This window comes from Calypte anna, chromosome 26 (assembly GCF_003957555.1).
Source record: "Calypte anna isolate BGI_N300 chromosome 26, bCalAnn1_v1.p, whole genome shotgun sequence".
NCBI lineage: Eukaryota > Metazoa > Chordata > Aves > Apodiformes > Trochilidae > Calypte > Calypte anna.
Genome location: NC_044271.1, coordinates 357,376 through 382,844, shown reverse-complemented (window position 1 = coordinate 382,844; position 25,469 = coordinate 357,376). Strand labels below are relative to the sequence as shown.

The 25,469-nt window shown below is 51.5% G+C and overlaps 3 protein-coding genes across 4 annotated transcripts; 1 reads left to right on the top strand and 2 right to left on the bottom strand.

The window, feature by feature from the left end:
- Positions 1 to 912: 912 nt before the first annotated feature.
- On the top strand, positions 913 to 3,141 carry LOC103533684 (patatin-like phospholipase domain-containing protein 1). The gene is made up of 4 exons (XM_030465313.1): positions 913 to 1,042; positions 1,766 to 1,986; positions 2,365 to 2,430; positions 2,899 to 3,141. Exons 1-4 carry the CDS (start codon positions 913 to 915, stop codon positions 3,139 to 3,141), a joined length of 660 nt encoding a protein of 219 aa, XP_030321173.1.
- A 2,805-nt stretch (positions 3,142 to 5,946) lies between these two features.
- On the bottom strand, positions 5,947 to 15,821 carry PNPLA1 (patatin like phospholipase domain containing 1). The gene is made up of 8 exons (XM_008499574.2): positions 15,350 to 15,821; positions 11,166 to 11,398; positions 10,455 to 10,520; positions 8,552 to 8,764; positions 8,210 to 8,270; positions 7,990 to 8,130; positions 7,446 to 7,545; positions 5,947 to 6,165 (listed from the first exon to the last, which is right to left on the bottom strand). Exons 1-8 carry the CDS (start codon positions 15,549 to 15,551, stop codon positions 6,051 to 6,053), a joined length of 1,131 nt encoding a protein of 376 aa, XP_008497796.1. The 5' UTR covers positions 15,552 to 15,821; the 3' UTR covers positions 5,947 to 6,050.
- A 4,235-nt stretch (positions 15,822 to 20,056) lies between these two features.
- Positions 20,057 to 25,105, bottom strand: LOC103533682 (apoptosis facilitator Bcl-2-like protein 14). Of its 2 annotated transcripts, none has more exons than XM_030465570.1 (6): positions 25,040 to 25,105; positions 22,449 to 23,158; positions 21,661 to 21,792; positions 21,141 to 21,202; positions 20,636 to 20,899; positions 20,057 to 20,228 (listed from the first exon to the last, which is right to left on the bottom strand). In XM_030465570.1, the coding sequence occupies exons 1-6, from the start codon at positions 25,045 to 25,047 to the stop codon at positions 20,184 to 20,186; spliced, it is 1,221 nt and encodes a 406-aa protein (XP_030321430.1). In that variant the 5' UTR covers positions 25,048 to 25,105; the 3' UTR covers positions 20,057 to 20,183. The 2 variants fall into 2 exon arrangements, with proteins under 2 accessions (XP_030321430.1, XP_030321431.1); XM_030465571.1 differs by having other exon boundaries at positions 21,661 to 21,789.
- Positions 25,106 to 25,469: the final 364 nt, after the last annotated feature.

Below are 25,469 nucleotides of genomic sequence, written 5' to 3'. Positions count from 1 at the left end.
TTGGACAGTTGCTTCTGCCCAGCTTTCAGCATTGCTTTTCCCAAAGCATTTTCCCAATGCCTCACCTAGCTGCAGGGCTAAGAAGGCTTTGGATTTCTGGGTGGATAATCAATATATCACTGCATGTGTCAGACATCCCCCCCTCTTTATTGATCTGTCACTCTCCTGAAACCTCAGCCACTTAGGAGACAGATTAAGCCACAAATTGTTACCTGCACTCTCTATTTCTACCCTTTTGTAAGCAAACCCAAACCCTGAAATTGTGAAAGGAAAACAGTTTGGATTGGATCTTCTTCAATAATCCAATCACTTTCTTCAGCTTCTCCACTCCCTGGGGTTTGGTAACCTCTAATAAATGGGGCAAGAGTTTTGAGCAGCATCTTACAAGACAAATGCCAAGGAATATTTGATTTCTACCTACCAAGAGGCTGGAAACTTAGGTAGGACCCCAGGGTACCACTCAAGCACTTTCCCAGCTTGGGAAAAGAGGTTTTTTTCTCTGAAGGTTTCACTCCTGAGCCCCTTGGCTGCTTCCCTACCAAACCAGTGGGACCTGTGGCCCTCCACATCACCTGGGGCTTTTGCCCAGCAGGTAAGTGCACACCTTAGGATCACATTGCAGAGCAATAATTTTATTTCAATGTGTGGCCTTAGGTATTAAGACATCACCTCATCTACTTCTGCCCACTGGATGTATGGCTTGGAGAGCTATAAGACAGCAAGAACGTGGTCAGAAGCGCAAGCAGGTTGGGAAGAGCCACAGTGAGGTGTTGGAAGTGGGGGAAAAAACCTCCAAACCTGTCCTGGGGGGCTGCTTTTTTGTGGCTTGAGTGCTTGGTGTTAGCAGGGGTGATGAAGATAAATGAGAAAAAACCTTTCTCTATCCTGGTTAGAGGCTGCAGTTTCTTGATCATGTATGAAGCAGGAGTGTTTGCTGCTTTGAAGGAACTGACACCTGCCATCCTGCAGTCTGCATCCAAGGTTTATGGAGCATCTTCAGGATCAATTATAGCTACATTAACACTGTGTGGCTGTGATGCAGGTAAGGGCTCTGCACTTCCATTTATTCTGCAGCCAAAGAGACAATGTGTGGACATTTTGGAGTTGCAGAGGATTGATTTTTTTTTTTTTTAGTGGTTTTATCTGTGTCTAATTCCTCAGAATTTTCCTTCTTTGGAAGTGGAAAATATGGGGAAATTAATAAGCACAGAGGAAACTGATGAGATATTGTTATTCAATGTCATAGCATGTTAATTAATTTGTATTAATGGTAAGCACATCTAATAAAGAGGAGCTCACTCTGCAATAAGGCATTTGGGGTTGTTGGTAGATCCCCAGAGCAGAGGGGAAAGAAAATATTGAATTTGGAGAGGATTAGGATTGCTATTGCATGACATGAAAAGTTTTAGTCACAGAGCTGAGAAGTATCTTGGGGAGCAGAGCTGCAGAGCCAATGGGAGGAAATGTTCCCCAAAAGCTTCCTGTCAGTTTTTGACCTCATCTCCAAAAAGTTTTTAAAGGTTTCGTGGAGGAAATGGAGAGAAAAGGGAAAAGAAAGCAAAATGCTTCTGCTTCCTGCACTCCTGACTACAGATTTTGGAAAAGCAGGGCCCACTCATGAGAGCTTCAATCTCAGCAAAAATATTGGCTCTTTCTGAGCATTTACCAGCATGGGAAGGTGCCTCAGGTGAAAGTGCAGCCCAGAAAATATCTAAATAAAAATATACAGGGTGTGGAATGATTGCTTTGCTCTGCTTTGTTTCAGATGAGTTGAAACAGTACTTCTTCAGCAAGGTAACCACTAGTTTCTGGGGGTTTGTACCTGGTGGAAGAATGCTGAAATTATTAAAGAATATCTTAAACAAAAAACTGCCTCCAAACGCCCATGAGCTGGTGTCTGGGAAGCTCCACATCATCCTCACCCGACTGTGGGACTGGAGGTGCACAGTGGTTTCAGAGTTTTCCTCCAAGGAGGATCTGATCCAGGTGAGAGCAAGGAGCTGCCTGACCTCTCCTGCCTGTCTGTGCCCCAGGGAAGCCACTCAGCTGTCCCCACTGCCACTTCTGTCCTTGCCACCACCCTCTGAAGCCAGACAGGGTGATGAGGTGGTGGGAATGGAAAGCACTCAGCCTTTTTAATTGCTGGTGGAATGATGTACAGAGCAAAATGGGGCATTTCACAGGTTCCCTCCCCACTTCTCCAGCCCTGGCTGTGGATATCAGACATGGGCTGGTCTGCAATAGCCACTGGTGCCCAGTAACCCAGCTGGGGGTCCCTATGTTGCCAATCACAGATGGGATTCCCAAAGGGAACAGTTTTTTGTGGCTCTTTGCTCACCTCCATGCTCTCCATCTCATCCACAGGCAGTGATCTGCAGCTGCTTCATCCCTTTGTATTTTGGGTTGATGCCTCCTCTGTACCGTGGGGTGGTGAGTAGCCTTGTGGTCTGCAGAACCTCTCCCCCAGCAGGCCAGGGGCCCATTTACCCTTTTTCCTTTCTCCAGTGGTGGCATTAAGCATATTTATACCCATACTGACCACTGAAGTTGCTTGGTTCTTCCCAACACAGGGAAGAACTGAACCCCAGTGCCCCATAAACTGACCTCACAGAACTGACCCTTTCCCAAAGCATCCTCAGCCTGCCCAGGGGGTTCTCTCAACCTCACTTTCCTCCAAACTCATTCCAGGGTAATTTTTCAACTGGAAAGTAGAAGGGAATGGGTGTAGACCTGGAGCAGTGGTCAGGGTTGTTCCTTGGACAGGGATTTCTGTAGCCCCAGTACCTCAGTCTGGTTTGGGACTGGGTAGGGAGGAAACCCCAGTTGCATGGGGGGGGTGATGCAGAACTCTCCTCCCTGAGAAGAGCCTGACTGGGGGTTCCTTCTCTTCTCTCCCAGCGTTATGTTGATGGGGAGCTGGCCATGTGGCAGGCTGACTTTGTGTCCCAGAACACAATCACCATCTCTGCCTTTGCTGGTGAATATGACATCTGTCCCAAGGAGGGCCCAGCTGCCTTCCTCAACTTCCAAATCTCTGACTGCATTTTGCTGATCTCCAAAAGGAACCTCAGCCGCATTATGTGCCTTCTGCAGTTTCCCCCAAGCCAGGTAAGCTGCTCCTCTAGGTACCCAGAGCCATGAGGCCACTACAGCAGGGTCCCCAGCCCTGATTGCCACCTTTCCCCTGCAGGTTATGGACCAGTTTTATATCCGTGGCTACCAGGACACCATCTCCTACTTAAAAAGTCTGAGTAAGTGCTGGGGAGCGAGGAGCAGGCAGGTTGGGTTCTCCTCCTTACACAGGTGGTTTGCTGACAGAAGGGAAGAGATGCTGCCAGAGCACCCCAAATGATCAGGGCAGGGACATCTCTGGACCCCTGGCATCACCTGAGTCCATCCTCTCTCTGGACTCCCCTGGAGCTCCCTGTTCAGCCCTTCCTCTCTTAAGATGGTTCCCTTCTCTCTGCCACACCAAGCAGAGCTTTCCAGGGACTGCAGATCCTCAAGCCCTAGAGTAATAACCCACTGATGCACAAAACAGCAATGTTTGGTGATCCCTGACCCCAAAACCCAACTCAGAAACCCAATCCCCAGCCATGAACTGTGGTTATCAGTCCCCCTGTTCCCCAGTCAGCCCTGGCCATGCCTCCCAGTGCTGGAGACCTGGGAGCTGAACTGAAAAGGGCTGGATTCTCTTCCCCCCAGATAAACTTGGGATCAATCACTTCGATGAGGACATTATGCTTTCAGTGGCCAATATATCATGTCCAAAAGATGAAAGGAGCTTGAACTGGAAGCCAGAAACCAGACAGCTTCAATCCAGAGCCTCAGACTCTGAGGATGCTACCGAAGAAAAGCCAGTGAATGTCCAGGCAGCAAACTGAAGACCCACACCACCTTCTCCACCATCAAAGAGGTAGAGGACAAGCACTTCCTTTTCCCTACCAGTTTTCATTAGCTAAGTGGCTCTTGCCTGGGGCTCTGGCTGCCAGAAGAGGTTGGTTGGGTTCTTGCAGGCTCCAGTAGGTGAGGACATCAACAAGGGGAGAGAGTTCCCTCTTGTGTCAGTGGTTATGAGTGAAGCCTCACACTGAACTTGTTTGGGGTGAGGATTTGAGGACTTAGGCTGTGGCCAGGTCAGAAGGGATCTGTGGAGAAGTAGCAGGAGCTGCAGTGGGATCTGGCTTTAGAGAGTTCTTCCTGACTTGGGATTTCTCCAAGCTCTCACCCCATCCAACTCAGGCTTCATGTCCCTGCTGGGTTTGATGCAGACCAGGGCAGGACAGGTCAGTAGTCTGAGGGGGGCAATGTTTTAAGGATTTCCAAACCTTATCCCATTACCCTGGAGACCACAGGAAGGAGGGAGACAGTACCCATGGGGTCTTTGAATCCAGCTTGTCTGACAAGAGCTGCCAGAAGTGTCTGTCAGATTGACCAATGTGGTTTTCCTCCCTCTAGGTCCATTCCAGCCACAGAAAAGCATTTCTGACCCTGCTGCTGGCTTTGGCCCCAGTTTTAAAGAGAGAAAAAGCAGCTTGCAACCCATCCTGCAGACAGACACCAAGATGCAGTGAAGATCTCACCACCAGCAGAAGCAGGGCCACAACCCCCCTTCCTATCCCCCACAGCCCCCAGGTGATTCCCATAACCCAGCTCTAACTGAGGCATTTCAGGCTCAAGACAGGATCTGTTGCCACTGGTTTAGACTGGGTGCAGCTGGGCTTCCCAGCTTGCCCCTCCCTAGGGAGCCAGGAGGTGCCAAAGTTTGCCTCTACCCTTTGTCTCTGGCAGAGCCTCATTTTGTCATTAGCTCCAGAAGCATCAGGTGTGCTTGTTTGAAGAGGTGGGGGATTAATAAAGCCCAAAGCAGGTGATTTGAATGATGAGTAATTAAATACTTACATCTTGGCACATCTCTGCAAGTTTGGAGCAGGAGTGCTCTGTGTTGTGACTCTTTTATTGTTGGTGTTCCTTGGAGGCTGGTTTTGGTTAAGGTTCTTAAAGTTTTACTAACTTTTTTAATTCTAAGCTCCATGTTCAAACTGTGCTTCTGTCTGTGGCTGAGTTTTGCAGGTAAGTTCAGTGCATTTGGGTGATCCAATTCCTATATGAGGATTTTCTTTGAGGGATTTTAATTCTGGTTGAGGAGGACTGATGGGAGTGCCTGAGGATGTCTGAAATGGCTCTGTCCTGCCAGGAGGTGGTGGTGCTTGCTAGAGGGACCAGGGCCCTGGTAGAGGGCTGAAATGGGGATGACTGCCTGGGAATCAAAGCATGAGCTAAAGGAAAGGGTGGGCTGAAGGGCTGTGGTTGTGTGTGGGGAGCTGGGGTGTCCCCACACCCTCTCCCCTGGGATCTGCAGCAGGAACACAGTCCCAGTGGCTGAGCTGGGTTTGAGTGGCCCAGCTTTGGGTGCAGGGGTTGAGAGATGGAAATTTATCCAGGATGGATGGGGAGAGAGGAGCAGGTTTTGATGGATCATAGAATCATAGAATTGAAATAGGACATTTCCTGGAAAATGCCTGCCCTGTAATCTGCATTAAAGGAGAGAAGCTGGGAGTTGAGTCAGGGTTGATGACCCCACAGGGACAAGTGGCTCCAGGGACATAAATCCTGAAGGATGTTTTCTTGGCTGAGGAACTGAGGAGCTCCTGCAGCAGGAACTCATTCTGTGCAAGTCTTCACCAGCTGCATGTGAAGTAACTTGCAAACAGGCTTTAGGGGGAGGTATGGCTGAAAAGCCAGCTGTGGGATGGTAAATACCTTGAATCCTTGGCAGTTTAATGCCAAAACACTTCTCAGGGTTTGGGGGATGTGCCTGATCGCCTGGGACAGAGCCCAGCCCTTTGGAAAGAGCTTGTTGCCATAGTGAAGCAGCATTAAGCCAGTTCAAAGCTTCCTTTAGGTGGCTCTAAATAAATTACAGGGACAGAAATGACTACTTTTTATTGTGGGGAATCCCAGATTTGGACTTTTTAGTCACACTCAGCATCAGAGACCCGTGGGTGAGGTTTCCCTGCTCTGCACCCTGGTTGCATCCCCTGAGCTCTTCACCTCCTGGCCATGGCTCTCTTCAGCAAAGCAGGCACCATGGTTTGGAGGCCTTTCTGGAACTGTTTTGCCAGGGAGCTGATGTCTTCCAGCAGCCCCCACAGCTTCTTCAGCCTGCAGGAAGTAAATAGACAGATTTTTTCATGACTGGTGAAGACAGAAAAGCAGGGAAGGTGTTAGTAGGGTAAATGCACACTGTAATATTCATTTTCATGACCATTTCAGGGAGTTGGAGAGAGTGATGAGGTCTCCCCTGAGCCTCCTCTTCTCCAGCCTCAACACCCCCAGCTCCCTCAGCCCTTCCTCACAGCAATTCTGCTGGATCCCTTCACAGCCTCCTTGCTCTTCTCTGGACCTGCTCCAGCACCTCAAGCTCCTTCCTGAGGGGCTGAGGGGCCCAGAACTGGACACAGGACTCAAGCTGTGGCCTCCCCAGAGCTGAGCACAGGGGCAGAATCCCTTCCCTGGACCTGCTGGCCACGCTGTTCCTGAGCCAGCCCAGGATGCCATTGGCCTTCTTGGCCACCTGGGCACACTGCTGGCTCCTCTTCAGCTTCCTGGCAATCCAGACTCCCAGCTCCCTTTCTGCCACTCTGTGCCCAGCCTGGAGCTCCCCATGGGGTTGTTGTGGCCAAAGTGCAGGACCCGGCACTTGGAATGTTGAACCTCATCCCCTTGGGATCATCCCAACTCTCCAGTCTGTCCAGGTCCCTCTGCAGAGCCCTCCTGCCTTCCAGCTGATCCACACTCCCCCCAGCTTGGTGTCATCTGCAATTTGCTGATGATGGACTCAATCCCCTCATCTAAATCATCAATAAAGATCTTGAACAGCACTGGGCCCAGCACTGATCCCTGGGGGACACCACAGCCGCCATTTTGGACACCACAGCCGCCATTTCGATGCAGCCCCGTTCAGCACCACTCTCTGGGCCCGTTCCAGCCAGTTCCTAACCCAGTAGATGCAGTAGTTGTGCATCAGCTTGTCCTGGTCCATAGAAAAGGAGGGAGCTGCCATCAGCCCGGGCTGCCCCAGGCACTGTCCCATGTGTTATCCATGGAGAAATGGGAATCAGAACCATCAGAAGGGTGCTGCAGCCCTGTGACACCCCAGGGCTGGGTTTTGGGGGGGATGTCTGAGTGCCTCGTGCTGGTCTTGTACTCTGGATTGGATATGAGGAACAATTTTGTCCCCCTAAGGCTGTCGAACATTGGACCAGGCTACCCAAAGGAGGGGGGAAGCATCATTCCTGGAGGGAATTCAAAGCCTTGGAGATGTGGGGCTGAGGGACAGGGGTCAGTGCTGGGGGAAGGGTTGGGCTTAATGGTCTTAAAGTTCTTTTCCAACCCAAATGATTCTGTGACTCAGTTTGATGCCTCTGTCAGGATGTTCTTACCCCTTCCTGAGGAAAGCTGGCAGCCTGTAGGGTTGCAACAGGAATCTTGACAGTGGATCTTGCAGTCCAGCCAGCTGCTCCTTCCTCCACAGAGCCAATCCTGCACCCAGAGGTGACAACAGAGAAGTCAGTAAAGAGCAGGAATTAGAAATAACCCAACAAATGCAATAGTTCCTCTTGCCCAGCATCTCCTACTGCAGCTCAGCCTGAAGGTACTGAAGCCAGAATCCAGCCTGCTCTAACAAATCCTCTTTGCAAACGGTTGCTGCAGATCGAGAAATATTTAATAATAATTTAATAATTTAATAATTTAATAAAATACTATTTAATCCTATTTATTAAGAAATAACATTTAATAATCTAGATATAGTTAATATTTAATAATAAATAATATTTTATAACAAGATTTAATAAAATTTAATAATAATAATTAAATAACTCAGAAATGTCTTAAATATAACCCTACCCCTCTCAAAGGCTGCAGCAACCTTTGGTGGCCCCGGCAAGACCCAAAACCCCAAGATCAATACCCCAAATCCTTTACCTGGCAGGAAGCAAGGAGCCAGGCACTGTGGCACCTTCTTGTACAGCCCAGTGAACGTCCTCTTGCCCGGGCTGGAGTCGTTCTTCCCGCACATGCTGGCGAAGCGGAAATTGCCATCAAAGTAGTTGAAGCCAAAAGCATCTGTGAGACATGGAGGAAAGGGCTGGTGGCTCTGGGTCACCTTTCTTGGCTGTTTATCAGGGCCTGTGGTGACACTTACTGTTCCTGTAGAGGAAAAGGGCAGTGTCCTGGTAGCCTTGGCTTAAAATGTCGTTCAGGACCTGCAAGGAGAAGCGCTCGAGGTCATTAAAGACACGGGCAGGATCTATCTGAGGTTGTTTGAAGGGTTGGGATGGGTTTGGGAAGGCAGCAAGCAACAGGCTGCTGCTTTGCAGGTTGTCAAACCAGTGTGGATCCCATCAGTAGTGTCCACCCAAAAAACCACACTGCACAACTCCCCTTCAGATCTGGTTAATGGACGATGAAGGATGAGCTGAGCCTTAGAGCTTGGAAGGCAAGTTTTAAGCAAAACAAAGCTGGGAAGAAGAGCTGCTGGGCTTACCATGGTGCTGGGTGGAAAGAGAGCATAGCTAATCCTGCAGAGGTTCTCTATGGAGATCTGGATGCTGCCATTGAAGATCTGGAAACAGAAGAAGATCGCGGGACAATCCCTGGGGCAGATATCGAGCTCGCCGGTGAACGGGGACACGGTGATCACAGCTTCCTCCAAGCTGGAAACGGGCTGCAGGCCAGTGAATCCTCCATCCACGTACCTCTGGGGGGAAGAACAGAGGAAGGGTTTGCTCTGGGGGTGGCTGTGGCAGCCCCAGCAAAGCCAAAAGCCTCGGAGGTGCCGTCTGCTGCCGGTCCCGGCTCGCCCGCGCGTCTCGCTTGCGACAGAGCCTCTGCCCACTCCTTCCTCAGGATCTCAGGATCCTGGCTCTTGGCAGCTCCTTCTGCTGCCCTGCTTGTGGCACCCAGCCAGCTCCTGCACCAGGTGCTGCCATCCGCAGCAGTTATTAAAATAGGAATATAATTATTTTAATTTGTGACGCTTTGTGAAGCAGTCTGGGCACCCGGCAGCCAATTCAAACGTCACTGGATTTATAGGGCTGGATAAATCTCAGGTCTTGGATTCCAGCAGCAGAGCTCCCACGTGTAATTACTGCCTGCAGATCCCATCAGGGTTACTCACTGGGCAAGGAAAATGTCGTTTTCTGGATTCCAAAAGAAATCTGAATTTGCCACCTGCCTCGGGGGGGTTTGAGGTTGCAAGGGCTGCAGCTGATGGGATGAAGTGTTTGGGAAATAAGAGCACAGAGCAGCTTCGTGCAGCAGCACTGCCAGGCTCTGTGTCCTCCAAGCTTTATGCACTTGGTGGCCAAACTCTGCAGTCCAAGGAGCCTGGAGATCCAACCTGAGAGCCCAGGACAGACACCTGAGGACTAAATAGGCTCAACCAGAGCAGAGCAACAGGAGTCAAGGACAGATCCTTCCTCTATCCCAGCTGCAAATCTGGTTCCATGGCTTTGTGGGCTTTGACACAGCCATGGCCAGGCTGCTCCATGATCCATACAGACCCTATGAGGAGAGGCTGAGGGAGCTGGGGGTGTTCAGCCTAAAGAAGAGGAGGCTCAGGGGAGACCTCATCACTCTCTGCAACTCCCTGAAAGGAGGTTGGAGCCAGGGGGGGGTTGGGCTCTTTTCCCAGGCAACTCTCAGCAAGACAAGAGGGCAGGGTCTCAAGTTGTGCCAGGGGAGGTTTAGGTTGGAGATGAGAAAGAATTTCTTTCTGGAGAGGGTGATCAGGCATTGGAATGGGCTGCCCAGGGAAGTAGTGGATTCTCCGTGTCTGGAGATCTTTCCAAAGAGCCTGGATGTGGCACTGAGTGCCATGGGCTGGGAACCACGGGGGGAGTGGATCAAGGGTTGGACTTGATGAGCTCTGAGGTCCCTTCCAACCCAGCCAATTCTAGGATTCTATGATCTGCACAGGCTCCACCACCATGCTGCTCTGCTCCTCCTTCCCTGAGGCTTAGCAACAAACCAACCCTTTTGTTTTATTTTTATCTTCACCCCTGCATTTTACAGAGTACAAGGATGCACATGGGTCAGGATCTTCCCAAAACTTTTGATACTTGGGCCATCCAGGTCTGCACCCGAGGTGTTGGAGGCAGACAGAGCCTGCCCAGGGTTTGTGTCTCAGGGTCCCAAGTGTGGGGATCTTTTCATCCCCCTTTGAAGCCCTGCAAGGCAACACCCAGGCATGCAGAGCCTGCCCAGAGACACAGCAGGAGAGGGCTCTGGATGGCCATGGGATGAAGAACAAACTAAAAGCTTTCTCATCCTCCCTTAACCCAAGAAAAAGCCTGGACAGATTTACTTCTCTCTGCTCAAGGGAATGTGAAGTTCAAACCCCAGGTGATACTGCTGGGAGCAAGTGTTTTATTGGGAATATCACTCACCACACCTCTGTAGGATGGAGGGATGAAGCCACAGTAGATAGGAAGAAAGCAGCTGCAGAGGAGAGCCTGTGGGAGGAGAGGGATGGCAGAAGTAAGAATTCCTGTCAAAGTTCTCCTGGGAAAAACCTGTTTACTCAGTGCTTGCAAATTCAGGCTTGACAAATCATCTGTGCCAGGCTGTTGGTACCACCTGGACTTTGCACTCAGCTGTATGGAGCAGAAAGGTTTCAAGAAGGGGAAAACATCAAGGGGCAAAACCCAGACGTCCTCTCTGGGCATATTCATTCACCACTACTGAGCCATTGCAGCCACTTTCTCCCAGTCTCATCAGCTGGGAATGAGCATCCCAGGCTCCCTGGATGACCTCGGGTGAGCTCCAATGTCTCCATGGACTTTGCCATCCTTCACTGTCTCCCAGTAAAGCCCAGGGTCTCATGGGCAGCTCTGTTTAGGGTTTTACCCTCTCTCTGTTTAGGGTTGTCTGGCAACAAACTTTCAGCTTTTTAATGATGATTTGCTCCTGCCTGACTGCAGACCTAACAAATTCCTCCCTCTGAGCCTCATGGAGCTCACATGGAGGTACCATGGCTCTGGCAGAGCTTCCTGACACTGTCCCCATCCATCCTGTGTTGAAAACAGCACAGTTAAAGTCATCCACCTAGGAACCTCCACCCTAAGGAAGTGGTAAAGATCAGAGGAAGCTCCTTTTACCTGAATGAGTTCCTCTTTTGAGCTGAACTCAGAGGCCATGACATTCTGGCCATCCACCACCCGTGTCAGTGAGATGTGGAGCCTTCCTGAAGCCAGCTGGTAGGAGTCCTCTGGCAGCATCCTCTGCAGAACAGTCCTGATGCTGGCCAGCAAGCTGCACTTGGGAGACAGAGGGCCCAGGATGGTTTTCTTGACATCAGTTGCAATAGCAAAGAAGAATTCCTTCAGGTCATCTGGCACAGAGGGGAGGGGAGAAAGAGAGAGAGAGAAAGTCAATGTCCCTGCTGCCCAAGGAGTTATATTTTAAATCCCATTTTTAATGTTCCTCACAAAGAAAGACTCTTCCAGGCCTCTTCATGAGCCCAGGATGCTGCTTGCTGGGGCTGGACAGGGGGAGATGAACCCCAGGGTGTCCTCAGAGTGTGACCCCAGTGGTGAAGTCCCAATGTGCATGGCCAGGGATTAGGAAAGTTTCAGGAGAAACTTCTTTACAGAAAGGGTGGTTAAGCACTGGCACAGGCTCCTCAGGGAGGTGGTTGAATCTCCATCCCTGAATGTGTTTAAAAATCCCCTGGATGTGGTGCCTGAGGACATGGTTTAGTGGTGGGACATCAGGAATAGGGTAATAGGGTTAGGATGACGTTGGACTCAGATGATCCTGAAGGCCTTTTCCAGCCTGAGCAATTCCATGATTCAATTCTATGATTCTAAAGGCTCTGGGGAGGCAGAAGAGGAGCAGACACTGGGGCCAATGGGACTTGCCCAGCACATCCCTGCCTTCCAGCTCTGATTCCCAGCTGGGCAGCCCCAAGCCTCCTGGGGGAGCTGGGATGATGAGGATGAGGGTGAGGGTGAGGATGAGGAGCAGCCCCCACCTCCTCTGCCCAGCACCTTGGGTGCACCATGCTGGGACCCCCCTTCCATGGGAGCTCCCCCAGTGACCTCCCAGCCACTGAACTTTCACTACACATCCAGAAACTGGGATAAAAGGAGCAAAACTGCAGAGCCTTGGCCAAGGGCTCAGGAGAACGCAGGTTTCAGAGGCTGAAGAGTGATGAGGAGGGGGGCAAAAGGGGGGCAGCAAACTCTGTGCTCAGCCTGAGCCCAGGGAGGGGGTTTGGTGCCTTTGCTAAAATGGGGAACTCAGCTGGGGGAACAGCCTTCCTTGGGTGCTTAAAATCTGGCAGCAAAAGGCTGCAAAGAGCTAAACTTGAACCTGAGTGGGCTGCCCAGGATCTTGCACTGGCCCCAGGCCATGGAGTTGCCTTGGTTTTGTTGGCACAAAGTTTTCTGGACTGTCCTTAAAAGCACAGGATGATGGATTAAATGGGGTGTCCTGAAGGCAACTGGAGCAGGACAGGTATTAGGAGGGGTTATAAATGATTGAGCGGATGATCAGGCCATGTGTTGGGGTGGTTAATGCTCAGGTGGGGTCACACAGGGACCTCAGGGATGCCAGAGGACCAGAGACACCCCAGGCAGGCAATGGATTCACCAGGCATTGGCTGTGCTCTGAAAATGGGGGAAAACATGGGAAAAGTGTCCTCAAGGAGGTGAGAGCTGCCCCAAGCTTTGAGGACTTTGGCTCTGGGCTGGGTTTGGGCTCAGGGTGAGGGAGGGGTGACCCTGGATGCAATGCCAGGGCTGCTGGTGACAAGCATGTGCTCAGGAGGTGACATGTGGCAGGGGACAACCTGGCTGGGAGGTTGTGAAGGGGGCTGGGAACACCAAACACAACCCCCCCATGGGACACCCCAATTTAACCCTCATTTTGCCTCCTCTTCCCCAGTGTGAATTTGTCAGGCTTTGTGCCACATTCTTTATCTTTATTCTTTATTCATTCTTTATCAGTGATGACCAGAGGCATCACTACCCAAAAGGTCTTGGCAAAGATATTTTGGCAAAGATATTTTTGGGCACCAGATCATCCCAGCAGCTCTGAGTGGGTGCTGAGCCCATCCCTGGGGAAGCAGGGGGGAAGCCCCCCTGGCCAGCAGTGGTTCCCAGGGTGATCCATACCTGCTGCCCAGGATGATCCATACCTGGTGCCCAGGGTGATCCATACCTGGGGAAGCAGGGTGATTCATACCTGGTGCCCAAGGTGATCCATACCTGATGCCCAGGTTGATCCATACCTGGGTCCCCAGGGTGATCCATACCTGGTGCCCAGGGTGATCCATACCTGGGTCCCCAGGGTGATCCATACCTGGGTCCCAGGGTGATCCATACCTGGTGCCCAGGGTGATCCACACCTGGGTCCCAGAGTGATCCATACATGGTCCCCAGAGCGATCCATACCTGGTGCCCAGGGTGATCCATACCTTGGTCCCAGGATGATCCATACCTGGGTCCCCAGAGTGATCCATACCTGGGTCCCAGGGTGATCCATACCTGGTGCCCAGGATGATCCATACCTGCTGGGCAGCCCCAGCTCCATCTGGTTACACCAGCAAAAGGAATCAGAAAGGAAAATTTGGGAGCCCTTATTGACTTGTAGAGGAGTTCATCCCCATGTGAGCAGATACTTTCCTTTCTGCTGTATCTAAATATATCTGACAAAGTTTTGGATGATTTTTGAGCTCCAGCAGAGCAGTTTTAGCATCCACCAGAGGTTTCAGAGCTGTGTCTTTCCTCCCTGCTTCCTCTGTCATCCTTTGGACCCTAAAGCTGCCACTCCTCCCAAATGTCCCAATTGCTCAAAGCAGGGCTTAGATCACCCTTGGAGGACTTAAGCCTTGGGTACACTTGTTTACACGTAGAGACTAATTGGAAATATGGGAGGATGTGATTATTAAAGGTGGGTTAACCACTCCAAATTAATTCTACATGGAGATGATTACTTGGAGGATGACAGAGCACTGGTACAGCCTGCCCAGAGAGGTGGTGGAGTTTCCTTTTCTCAAGACATCCCAAACCCCTCCTGGATGTGATGCTGTGCAACCTGAGCCTGCATCAGCAGAGGAGTTGGACAGGATGAGCTCCAGAGGTCCCTTCCACCCCCCACCATGCTGTGATCCTGGTGTTCCCTGTTTCCACATTGGCTAAAGAGGTTCATGGTAAAATCTGGAGGTATTTGTGACTGCCATTCATAGAATCATGGAATTGGCTGGGTTGGAAGGGAGCTCAGAGCTCATCAAGTCCAACCCTTGATCCACTCCCCCCGTGGTTCCCAGCCCATGGCACTCAGTGCCACATCCAGGCTCTTTGGAAAGATCTCCAGACACGGAGAATCCACTCCTTCCCTGGGCAGCCCATTCCAATGCCTGATCACCCTCTCCAGAAAGAAATTCTTTCTCATCTCCAACCTAAACCTCCCCTGGCACAACTTGAGACCCTGCCCTCTTGTCTTGCTGAGAGTTGCCTGGGAAAAGAGCCCAACCCCTCCCGGCTCCAACCTCCTTTCAGGGAGTTGGAGAGAGTGATGAGGTCTCCCCTGAGCCTCCTCTTCTCCAGCCTCAACACCCCCAGCTCCCTCAGCCCTTCCTCACAGCAATTCTGCTGGATCCCTTCACAGCCTCCTTGCTCTTCTCTGGACCTGCTCCAGCACCTCAATCTCCTTCCTGAGCTGAGGGACCCAGAACTGGTATTCATGTCTCTTCCATAGCTCAGGGTGCCAAGGGACCTGCTCCACAGGGCTTGGCATGAGCACATCCCCCCTCAGCAGCCACACAGACTCTTTGGGAAACATCTCCCCACTCCTTAGGTTTTATAGCAGAAAAGATCTGCTCTTACAGCAGAAGCAGGAAAATGGGCCAGTAAAATACAGGTATGACCAGATTTACCCCTCCAGTTATCTGCCTGACCATCTGAGTCAACAATCAGACAGCAATAACCAGATTCTTCAGCTTACACAACCCAAAATTCTTCTAGAATGGCTGCCAAAGGTGGCAACAGCTGCAGATTTTATTTCATACCTTGTTAGCAATACGAGTGAAACCCATCACATCCCCACTTTGCTTCCTGAAGGCACCAACTCCTCTATTTCTATGTTGAAATCCAAAAATCTCCAGCAAACAAATTCCCCATCCCAGTGCTGAAGGTTGGATGGGGCTTGGAGCACCCTGAGCTGGTGGGAGGTGTCCCTGCCCATGTCAGGGGTGGCACTGGGGGTGCTTTAAGGTCCCTTCCAACCCAACCCAACCCAACCCGTGATTCCATGGAATATTGGCCAGTCTTTGCCTTACCAATGTTGATGCCACACACCACGGCGGCGGCGATGAGGGAACCAGCGGAGGAGCCATAGACCTTGCAGGCAGATTTGAGGAGCTCAGGAGCCAACTCCAGGAGAGACTGCACCACCCCGACCTGGTAGAGGGCAAGAAAGCCACTGCCTGAAAAGGAGAGGGAGAAACGGGTGCTGGAACCCCGGGGATCCTCCTCAGCCATCCCGGGATCCGAGAGGTGGATTGGGCTCGATGTCTCCTCTTGTCCTTTGTCACCAGCTGAACCTCAAGGGCTCTTCTGCTTCCTCCAGGATCATCCGTGGCTGCCGAGGAGCCCAGAAGATGGATTTTCTCCCTCCTTTTTTTTATGAGAGCTCCCCGAGGTGGAAAGAAAGATTCACGAGCTATTTTAATTACTGCCTGTGCTAAAAACAGAATTTTTCCTGTGATCAAAAGAGCTCTGGTAATCCTCAACCTCCACCAGCTCCGACGCTCAGGGCTGAATCAAGGTTCCCCCTTTTATACCAAGTCCTCCAGGAGCCCTTTAGGAGATGCTCCCTGCCTTGCTGTGCCCATCCATGGAAAAATCCATGGAAAATTCCCTCTTTGCTTTGGGTTTTCTTCATCCAGGGTGTTTTCCTAAGTAGGATTCCCCATCAGTCCCAGCTTAGGCAGAGCTGAGGAGTGAGTGAGTAAAGACTTGTATAAGGCACTTAAAGTCAGAGGGTGTTACACAAGGGGTGGATGCAGGGCGTTACACTGGGGCAGGTTTGGAAATCCTTTTTATTTGCTCCTGATTCGAAGGGTTTTGTCCTTGCCTGAATCTGGGATATCCTTTGCGTGGGGGGAAAGAAGGAGCTGAGTTTGCTTTTCTCTTTCTCAGAAGGATGTCTGCAGGGAACATCATGTTCCTCAGAGCTGGGGTTACTGAACAAAAAAACCAAACTGCCTTTGGGCTGTCTTCTTTGGCTGGGGAGAGCTGAAAGACAGGCAGGAATTCAGTAGATTTCTGTCCTCTTCTCAGCTTTAATCACCTAATGCTGCTGCCAACTCGCAGAATGGAGATTGCCATTTTAAACAGATGTATTTATTAAATATTACTAAATAGTGGGTTGCTTCTGTTGTCCAAATACTCCTAGATGGAGGGGATACAATGAAGATTCCATATGTTACACTCAGGGTTGTATTTACACACATAACCTGGGCACAGGCTGAAGGAAGGAGAGAGCTCCTGGTCCCTGTGTTCCCATCAGCCTGAGCAGGACAGCACAAGAGACCAGAGGATGCTTCCAACATCCTGATCCATCCTTACCACTGCTGTTTCACCCCCATCCTTCATCCATTTATCAGTGGTTCTCCAGCCACCCCAGGAGCTGTGTCCTGTGTGAGAGCAGAGCTCAGAGACCCCAAACCTCCAAAAGTGTCCCTGGGGTGAAGCTTTTGCAGAGAAATTCCCTTTGGGCTGGGGCTGCCCTTGGTGGCTGCTGCCTGGAGGAAGGACCAGGAGGAACAAGTTCTCAGTTTGGGGATGTTCCACAGCTCCTTGGATGGGGACATCTCTGTGTGACCAGGTCCTGATGTGCAGGCACAGCCTTGCAGGACTGGGTTGTGTCCTTCCTTGCTTTTCCAGTATTTGCTGTTGTTTTTACATTATCCCCTCTCTGGGGGAGTCTCCCACCTCCCAACCTCCTGCTGGTATCTGAGCTCGGATCTTCAGGATTGATGCCACCATCTCCTCCAGCCCTTGAGGAAGCAAATTCCTGGTTTTAAAGCCCTTTTCTCCTGCTCTGGCAAAGAGCTGCAGGTAGGAGAAGGGCAAAAAGTTTCATCTCTCACTGATCCTGATGCAAACGTGCCAGTGAGATGGAAGCAGAGGAGTCTTTGCCTGCTGGAAGAAATGGTGTCCATGTTTTCTTCCATAGGCATCAGGCCCCCAGGGGATGTGAGAGGCTTGGAAGAGGTGTGGGATGCTCCTGCTTCACTCAGCACTTCCATCTCCTCACCTGAGCCCAGCCCCAGCTGCTAATCTTTAGGAAAGGTGTCAGAGATCCCATGGGACCTGTGGGAACATGTTCCTCCCTCCAGAGCACAGCAGGAGATCAGGTTTATCCTCAAGAACTGGGCTTGATAAAAATGGGGTGATCCAGGAGCACATCTGGACTGTAAACCCAGACCAAGCTGAGCCAGATGTTGCCCCCCAGCCTCTCCTTTGGGCATCTTCTCAGAATTTCTTCCCTTGTAGCTACCATGAAGCAACATATTAAATGGGATTTTATGTTTCCTGGACCATGCAGTGGCCATGAAGAAGCCTGCAAGGAGACAAATGAGTAGTCCTGGAGGGAAGGGCACAGGGCAGGTCCCTACCCCCCAAAACTGATAGCTCAGCCCTGTGAGGGTCATGCTAAGACCCCCTGGGCTCCTTTTGGGCTCCTCAAAGCCAAAGAGGAGCTTTGGACACCACCTTAGGGTTCTACCAGCTGGGAGGGTGAAGAGGGACATCAGAGCATTTCCTACAAATCTTCTTGCAATGAATTATGAGGGGATGGGGAGAGGGATGAAGAATCTGCCCTGTCCCCTGACCCTCTGCTAACACCAGGGCTTGGGGACAGCAGAGGAGGGGACAGCATCCTCCCTGGCCTGGTGCCACACTTCCATGAGATCAAACCTTGTCATCATCCTCTTAGCAGCAGCAAATTTTGCATTAATTGCCACTGGGCAAAGGAGGATTAGTGAGGACTGGTGGGTTTGGAGGTCCCAGGAGCAGCCTGAGATGCTTTGAGGAGAACATCCCCCCAAGCTAGATGCTCTGGATGCCCAGATGGTTGGTGTCTGTGATCCCAGGGATTTTCAGACAAGGAGATTGTTTGCCTGAGCTGCTTGAAGGCCCAGCAGGGCAGCTGGGGATGGAGGAAGGTAATACCAAGAGTTGGAAAGGGATCAAAACCCTGGGAGCAATAATGTGCCACACTTTAATACCTTCTTAATGTCCTCAATGGCCACGGGTGCTCAGGGTGTCAATTTTGTAACCAAGAGCTGAAGGCAAGATGCCAGAGAGGCTCAGAAGAAGGAGCCTGAGAGCCAACAGCCCTGGGGTGCTGCTCCCATCCTCAGGAATCCACATCCCTGCTTGGGGTTGGGTTCTCTGGGCTCCTGCTGGTTTGGCTCCTGGTTTCCACAGCCCCAATGGGTGGGAAAGGTCCAGAGACCACAGGAGGAGGATGTTCAGTTCAGTTCAACCATGGCACTGGGAAAACCTCAGGAGAAGGAGATGGGGAAGTTGTTTTTCTCAGTAGTGTTTTGCCTGGCAGGTGTATCCCACATCCTGAGGGAAGACAGGGATGTCCCATGGGAAGTCAGGAGGAGACAAAACCTTCTTCTGCTCCATGGAAATCCCAACCCACACCTGGCTCTGTGTGAGCAAACAGGGACATTGTGGGATCCTTCCCCAAGTCTCCACCATGTCCCCAGCTTGCCCTGCACTGGTCACAGCCCTGGGATTGAGATCCCACAGTTTTCTGGGAGATGCCAGGAACATCTTGGCAGTTTGCAAACAGGAGAAAGCACTTTGGGTTTCTGCTGCACTCAAAGGTTGGTTCCTGCAAACCCAGTGCTGGTGCTGTGCTTGGTGCTGGCATGGCCAGGCAGGAGCCAGGAGTGGGATTGGATGTTTGTCCTGGTCCTGATTAGCCCAGGATAAATTAGATGGGGCTTTGGGCTGCTGGGGATTCAACCTCTGCCTCTCAGTCAAACATTTCCCTAAAGGCTCTGCAGCCAAAGGGGATGTTGATCAGTGTGGGGAAGAGGCTGCTTCCTCCTTCCAGGGCTCTACTTCCCCTATTTCTTTTCCTTCAGCTTTTACCAGGACTGAAGAGATCAGAACCTCCAGAACAGAAGGAGCTGGGCAGCCCCGGGCTGTCACTGGTGTCCCATGGGGCTGTCACCCCACGCCTGGCACGGACCCACAGGTTTATTGCCACCATCAGCATCTTGATCTCCCTCTCATCCCCTCTCTTGCACACTGCCAGCCCCAAAACTTTGTCCCCTTCACCCCAGGCTGGGTCCAACCCTGGCAAGGGAGATGCTTCTGCTGGTGCCACCATGCTGAGCACTGGCAACATCCCCTGCTCCTGAGCTGCCTTAATCCCTGGCCCTACTTAGGGAGCTGGGCAAAGCTTATCTGGGCACATTCCCAGTAATTAGTTTAATCCCTTTGACATTTCACATCTTCTTAGGTGAGACCCCAGCAGCTGTAAATCCCCTCAGACCCCAAGGCAGCTCCTGCACCACTCAGGATGAGCTTTACCCTGTTCCTGGTGTCAGACCAAGCTGCTTTGGTTCATAAATCTCCTTCTGCTGGAAAAGGGAATGGCTATAAAGAGTAAAAACCTCCAGGACCCTGTGTCTGGGCCACTTTTCATCTGGCTTGGAAGCTGACAGCAGCTGTAGCAAAGCAGAACTTTATTCTGTCTACAAGGCATCCACATCACCCATCAGGCAGGGCTGGCTGCTGCTTGGTTGAGTTTTAGGGTTTTCCTTTCCCAGAAGTGGAGACTTGGCTGACAAAATAATTTAATGTACATTCAGAGACAGGTGTAGAAAAGCAGGTAAATAAATACACATCCACAAACACAAACCAACCTCCAGGTTCTACCTTTCCACAATGTGAAAGGCAGGGGGATACCTGGGGTTGGTTTAAATTGAGAGGCTCTTTGGCCCCAGCCAGCTGGGTGTGAAGCATCTCATTCTCCTGTGGATCTCCTGAGAAGATTTCCAAGCTCAGAAAATCACCCCAAATCCAGGTCTGGGGGTGTTGTCCCCCCCATCAGTAAATCTGCATCCTTGGGCACAGCCACCATCAGTCTGGGCTCTCAGAGTTGTCTGTGCTGAACACTTCTCTGTTCTGTTGAGACAGAAGGAAACATCCATGAGGTCCTTATCCCAAACTGAGCTGGAGCTATTGATCTTCTGGATGGCTCTAGGAGGGAATTCTCCCTGAGGAAAACAGGAATTCCACCAGGTTGTGGGGCACTGCTGGGCATCTCCCAGCCCTGGAGATGCAGGGAACAAATGGAGATGGAGATCTCCCAGCAAAGCAATTCCTGCTCCTTCCCTGTGCCTGGGCTCTGCTCACCCTGGAGGAAGGCAAAGGCATCCCAAACACCCCAGGGCAAACCCCAGCACCCAGTCCCCCTCCCAGTACAATCCAGCACAGCTGCCACCCACCCACCCCCATCCCCATCACCCTAAAACTACACCACTTGCTCTAACTTAGTGCTGAGAGCTCAACCCCGGCCTCCTCCTCCCTACCTGGAGGATTTTGCTGTAGGACAAGGGTGCAAATGACTCTTCCAGGTAGCAGGTGCCAAAGCCCATGATCCTGTTGAGTGTCTGGTTGCAGATTCCTGCTACCAGGGCTGTGAAATGCACGGCGTAGGCAAACTGGATCTCCTGGGGGTCAGCGTTGGTCCTGCTGGCTGTCACTTCCCTCTGGACGTAGGCATCAGCCAAGTCCTTGAAGGAGCTGTAGGACATGTCCCTGAAGAACTTCCATAGCTGTGCATCCTCCTTTACCTGGTGAAGAAGGGTGGGAAAACACACATTCCAGGTGAGGAACTCCTCCTCACCTTGGTGCTTTCATGGGAGAGTTGGAGTTGAGGGAGGACAGAGCCACCAGCAGACCCAGCCAGGGAATTAAAAGGTGCTGTTGCCTTCATTTTACTGTTTCCCAGCCCCAGGGATGGGGTTTGGGGTTTTTACAGCACTACAGAGCTGGGCCCAAAACCCCTGGAACCCAGCACAGCTCCCTTCTCACCTGCCTGTCCAGCTCATCTCCTGCACTCTGGAGCAGGGCAACGATTCTCCTGATGGCTTCATCTGCAGAGAGAGATCTCACATTATCCTCAGCCCTTTCTCCAAGCCCCACACCTGGACAACTTAAGGAGACAGCACTGTGCAGCCCACTGAATAATTCCCTGAGCATCACCATGCATCCACCTCCATCCCTGCAAAACCCAACTCAGTCTCTTGCCAACCCCTTTGGTGTCCTCAGCCAGGAAATAAAAAAAAAAAACCTCCTGTCTGAATTCCTCTCTCCCAGAATCAACCCCTGATGCTGAAAATCTCCCTCAAAACCTTCACATGGCTCTTTGGGTCATGTAAACCCCTGGGAATGGATTGGAATGGGGTTGGGGTCCCTGTTTGGGTCATAATAAGCCCCAGGGACAGGATGGAAGTGGAGTTGGGGTTCTGTGCAGGCTCTGATGGGGACAAATCTCTCACTTTGGTGTTTTCTGTAGGTGCAGGTGATGAACACTTGCAAGGGCAACACTCACCGACCCCGTTGGGGCTGGGTGGCTGTGACTGCTCCCCAAATCCTCTGCTCCCCTGGTGCTCCCTGCCCTGCACCATCAGCTCGATCTCTTCTGAGACTTGTGTGTAGTAACTGTAGGGCTGCTCCTCATCTGCTGGGAGGAAAAAAACCAAAACAAAATGAAAAAATAAAGAAACAAACATAAAAAAACCATATTCAGAAGTGAGGATTTTTTTTTATTTTATTTATTTTATTTTTCCCAGGCAGTGGGGGGGCTGCATCCACGAGATGCTCATTCCCCCCCTGGCTGGGTGCACACCACTGGGGTTTGCACCCTCTGAATGGTGAGCAAGTGGCTACAACTTGTCCCAAATGAGCTGAAGCTTCACAGAAGTTCCCCTGGCCAGTTTTTCCACTGGGGTGGGGACAGAGGTGTCCCCCAGGCTCTGATTGCCATGGCAGCCACCTGACCCCTCCCCACAGTAAATCAAAAGCAGCTTAACCTTGTCTCTAGAGTAGCTTAAGATTTAATCTCTGTTCAAACTAAACCACCACATCCCTTGCTTGCCAGAGAGGGCAGAACCTGTGCCTGGGATGGTGCTTGGGGTCACCTGCTGAGAGACCCTTTCCTGGGGCAGAAGGTTGAGATCTGAGTCCCCAAAAGCTACCCCAGAAAAAAAAAACCAAGAGAGTGATGCTGAGGGTTGGGAACCAGCACCACCAAGCAGTTCTTTCCTAAAAGAAACCCAGCAGAGGCCCCGTTGGGCAATGGGATGGGTTAGGGATGGGTTAGGGGGTTTGGGGTCCCACCTGGATGGGATGGTACCAGCCCATGGTGCAGGGGGAGGCAGTTGGGTCTCTTGGCCCTGGTCCCAGCTGTTGGGTCTCCCCCCTCCTCCTCTGCATTCTTCTTGAAGGAGAAAACCTTCTTGAGGCTGGGTCTCCTCTTTGGGGTTCTGCTCAGGGCTGGGCATGTGTTTGAGTCCACTCCAGGTTTTTTATTCCCATCTGGTTCCGAGCTCTGAGGACCTTTGGCATCTTTTCCCTTTGCTTTTTGCCCTGGGTTTTCCTTCTGCTCCTCGGGACTCTTCTTGAAGAGGAAATTTAAGAAACTTTTGAACCAGCTGCGTTGGGAATCATTTTTAGAGCTTTTCCTCTTGGGCTTCCTCTTCTCTTTAGGGACCTTCCGGGGAGCTTTGCTCTCATCATCCAAACCCTCATCTGGGTCCAATGCTTTGGGTTCTTCCTCCCTGTCCTTCCTCCTGCTGCTTCTGGCACAGGAATATTTGTAGAAATCACTTTTCGAGCGTTGTGGCCCCTCTGCCTTTCCCCCTGACCTTCTGGCTCCTTCCTGATGCTTCCTCCTGGCCCCCAGAGAGCTCTCACAGCAGCTCAGGGAACGTTTGACATAGATTTCCAGGACTTTCTTGGCTCCTTGCCTGTCCAGGGAGAGGATCTTGCTTGATGTCTGCATCCCCGCATCCCACCGGGACGTCCCGCTGGGCAGAGCCCGCACGTTGCTGCAGAGGAAAACCAAAAAAAAAGGGTTTTTATCTGCTTTTTGCTTCCCCCAAGAGGCCGTGCAGTCGAGTTGGGTGTGATGGAAATCACTTTGGCACCCAGGATTGGTTTGGGTGTCTGGGAATGGTTGTGTTCCCAGTAAATGAGTAACTACTTTTATAGCTGGGTGCTCCTCACCCAGGGGTTTATGATGGGCAGGAGACACTGCTGGGAAAGGGAGTGAAACTGGGAAATAACTGGGAGGGAGAGCTGGAGAGCTTGGCTGTCATCCAGAGGGCTCAATCCAGGCTGTCATCCAGGGAGCAGGGTCCTGTTGTGACATGGTCCCACACTGCAGGGAAAAACTACCCGCTGAGGGCACCATCCCCTCCATCAGTCACACAGCCCAGAATGTTCATATCCCTAAAATATTGGCTGCTGAAATAAATCCCTCAAAGCCCCCCCCAAAAAAAAACCAACAAAAAGCAAAACACCCCCATCCCCCTCCAAAAAAAAAAAAAAAATATTAAAAAAAAAACCCAAAGATTTCTCAGCAAGTCCAGGTGCTTCCAGCCCTTGGAGAGACCAAGGGAAATATGGGATCTTGGGAATATAGAATCATAGAATCCTAGAATTGGCTGGGTTGGAAGGGAGCTCAGAGCTCATCAAGTCCAACCCTTGATCCACTCCCCCCGTGGTTCCCAGCCCATGGCACTCAGTGCCACATCCAGGCTCTTTGGAAAGATCTCCAGACACGGAGAATCCACTACTTCCCTGGGCAGCCCATTCCAATGCCTGATCACCCTCTCCAGAAAGAAATTCTTTCTCATCTCCAACCTAAACCTCCCCTGGCACAACTTGAGACCCTGCCCTCTTGTCTTGCTGAGAGTTGCCTGGGAAAAGAGCCCAACCCCCCCCTGGCTCCAACCTCCTTTCAGGGAGTTGCAGAGAGTGATGAGGTCTCCCCTGAGCCTCCTCTTCTCCAGCCTCAACACCCCCAGCTCCCTCAGCCCTTCCTCACAGCAATTCTGCTGGATCCCTTCACAGCCTCCTTGCTCTTCTCTGGACCTGCTCCAGCACCTCAATCTCCTTCCTGAGCTGAGGGGCCCAGAACTGGACACAGGACTCAAGCTGTGGCCTCCCCAGAGCTGAGTACAGGGGCAGAATCCCTTCCCTGGACCTGCTGGCCACGCTGTTCCTGAGCCAGCCCAGGATGCCATTGGCCTTCTTGGCCACCTGGGCACACTGCTGGCTCCTCTTCAGCTTCCTGGCAATCCAGACTCCCAGCTCCCTTTCTGCCACTCTGTGCCCAGCCTGGAGCTCCCCATGGGGTTGTTGTGGCCAAAGTGCAGGACCCAGCACTTTGTGCCAGTTTGGGCTGAGCACCCAGCCACTCCATGAACTCTGCCCAGTGTGGGGCTGTGACAGGAGCTTGGAGCACCTGGTCCCTGCCTTCTCCATCACCCTTTTCCCACCCCATTTAGAAGCAAAATCACAGACTGGCTTAGGTTAAAAGGACCCTAAAAGGACCCTAAAATTAAGCAGAAGATGCTGCTATGGAAAAACCCAAGCCCCATGGCTGTGCCTGCTGCTGGCTCCACTTTGTAAACCAATTTCCCCTTTCAGGGAACCAGATGTGAAGGAGATTTTTCTCCACCCCTGAGCAGCACAGGGGAACCCAACACCCAAACCTGGCACATCTGCCCACCCTGTACAAGCATCACCCACCCAGCCCAACCCGGCCTTTTTGGGGGGATTGAGAAGGCAAATTTCCTTCAGCCAAGCCAACAACCCACCCAAGAACACATCACTCCATCAGGTTGAATCACAGCAAAACTACAACCCCCCCATCCTACCCCGGATTGTCCCCATCATTCTTTATTTGTTGTTTGGACCTTTACCTTTCCATTTCTGCCCTTCTGGACAGATGTCAAGACCAGTTCCACATCCACGGGCACTCAGGGATCTCAGCCTCTCCTGGGAGGTGCCTTTTTTATACCCTGGCTGGCTGGGAGCTGAGTTAAGCCCTATTTTTAGCAGCCATTCAGGTAGGAGAGAAGCCAAGGTTTCCTCCTGGGTTCCCCACTATCTCCTGGCAGAAACCCAGCAGGCAGGAGTCGTGTCCCAGGGGAGCAAACAACTTCCTGATGACAAATCACAAAAGAGCAGAAAAATCCCCTGTCCCCTGGAGCAAACAGCAGCCTCTGAAACCAGTTCCCTCCCCCAGCTGCTGGCTCCTCACTCTGGGCTGGTTTTCTTGGCTTTATCTCATTTTTTTTTTAATTTTTTTTAACGGGCTCAGTGCCAAAATGGGCTTTTCTGGAGGGGTTT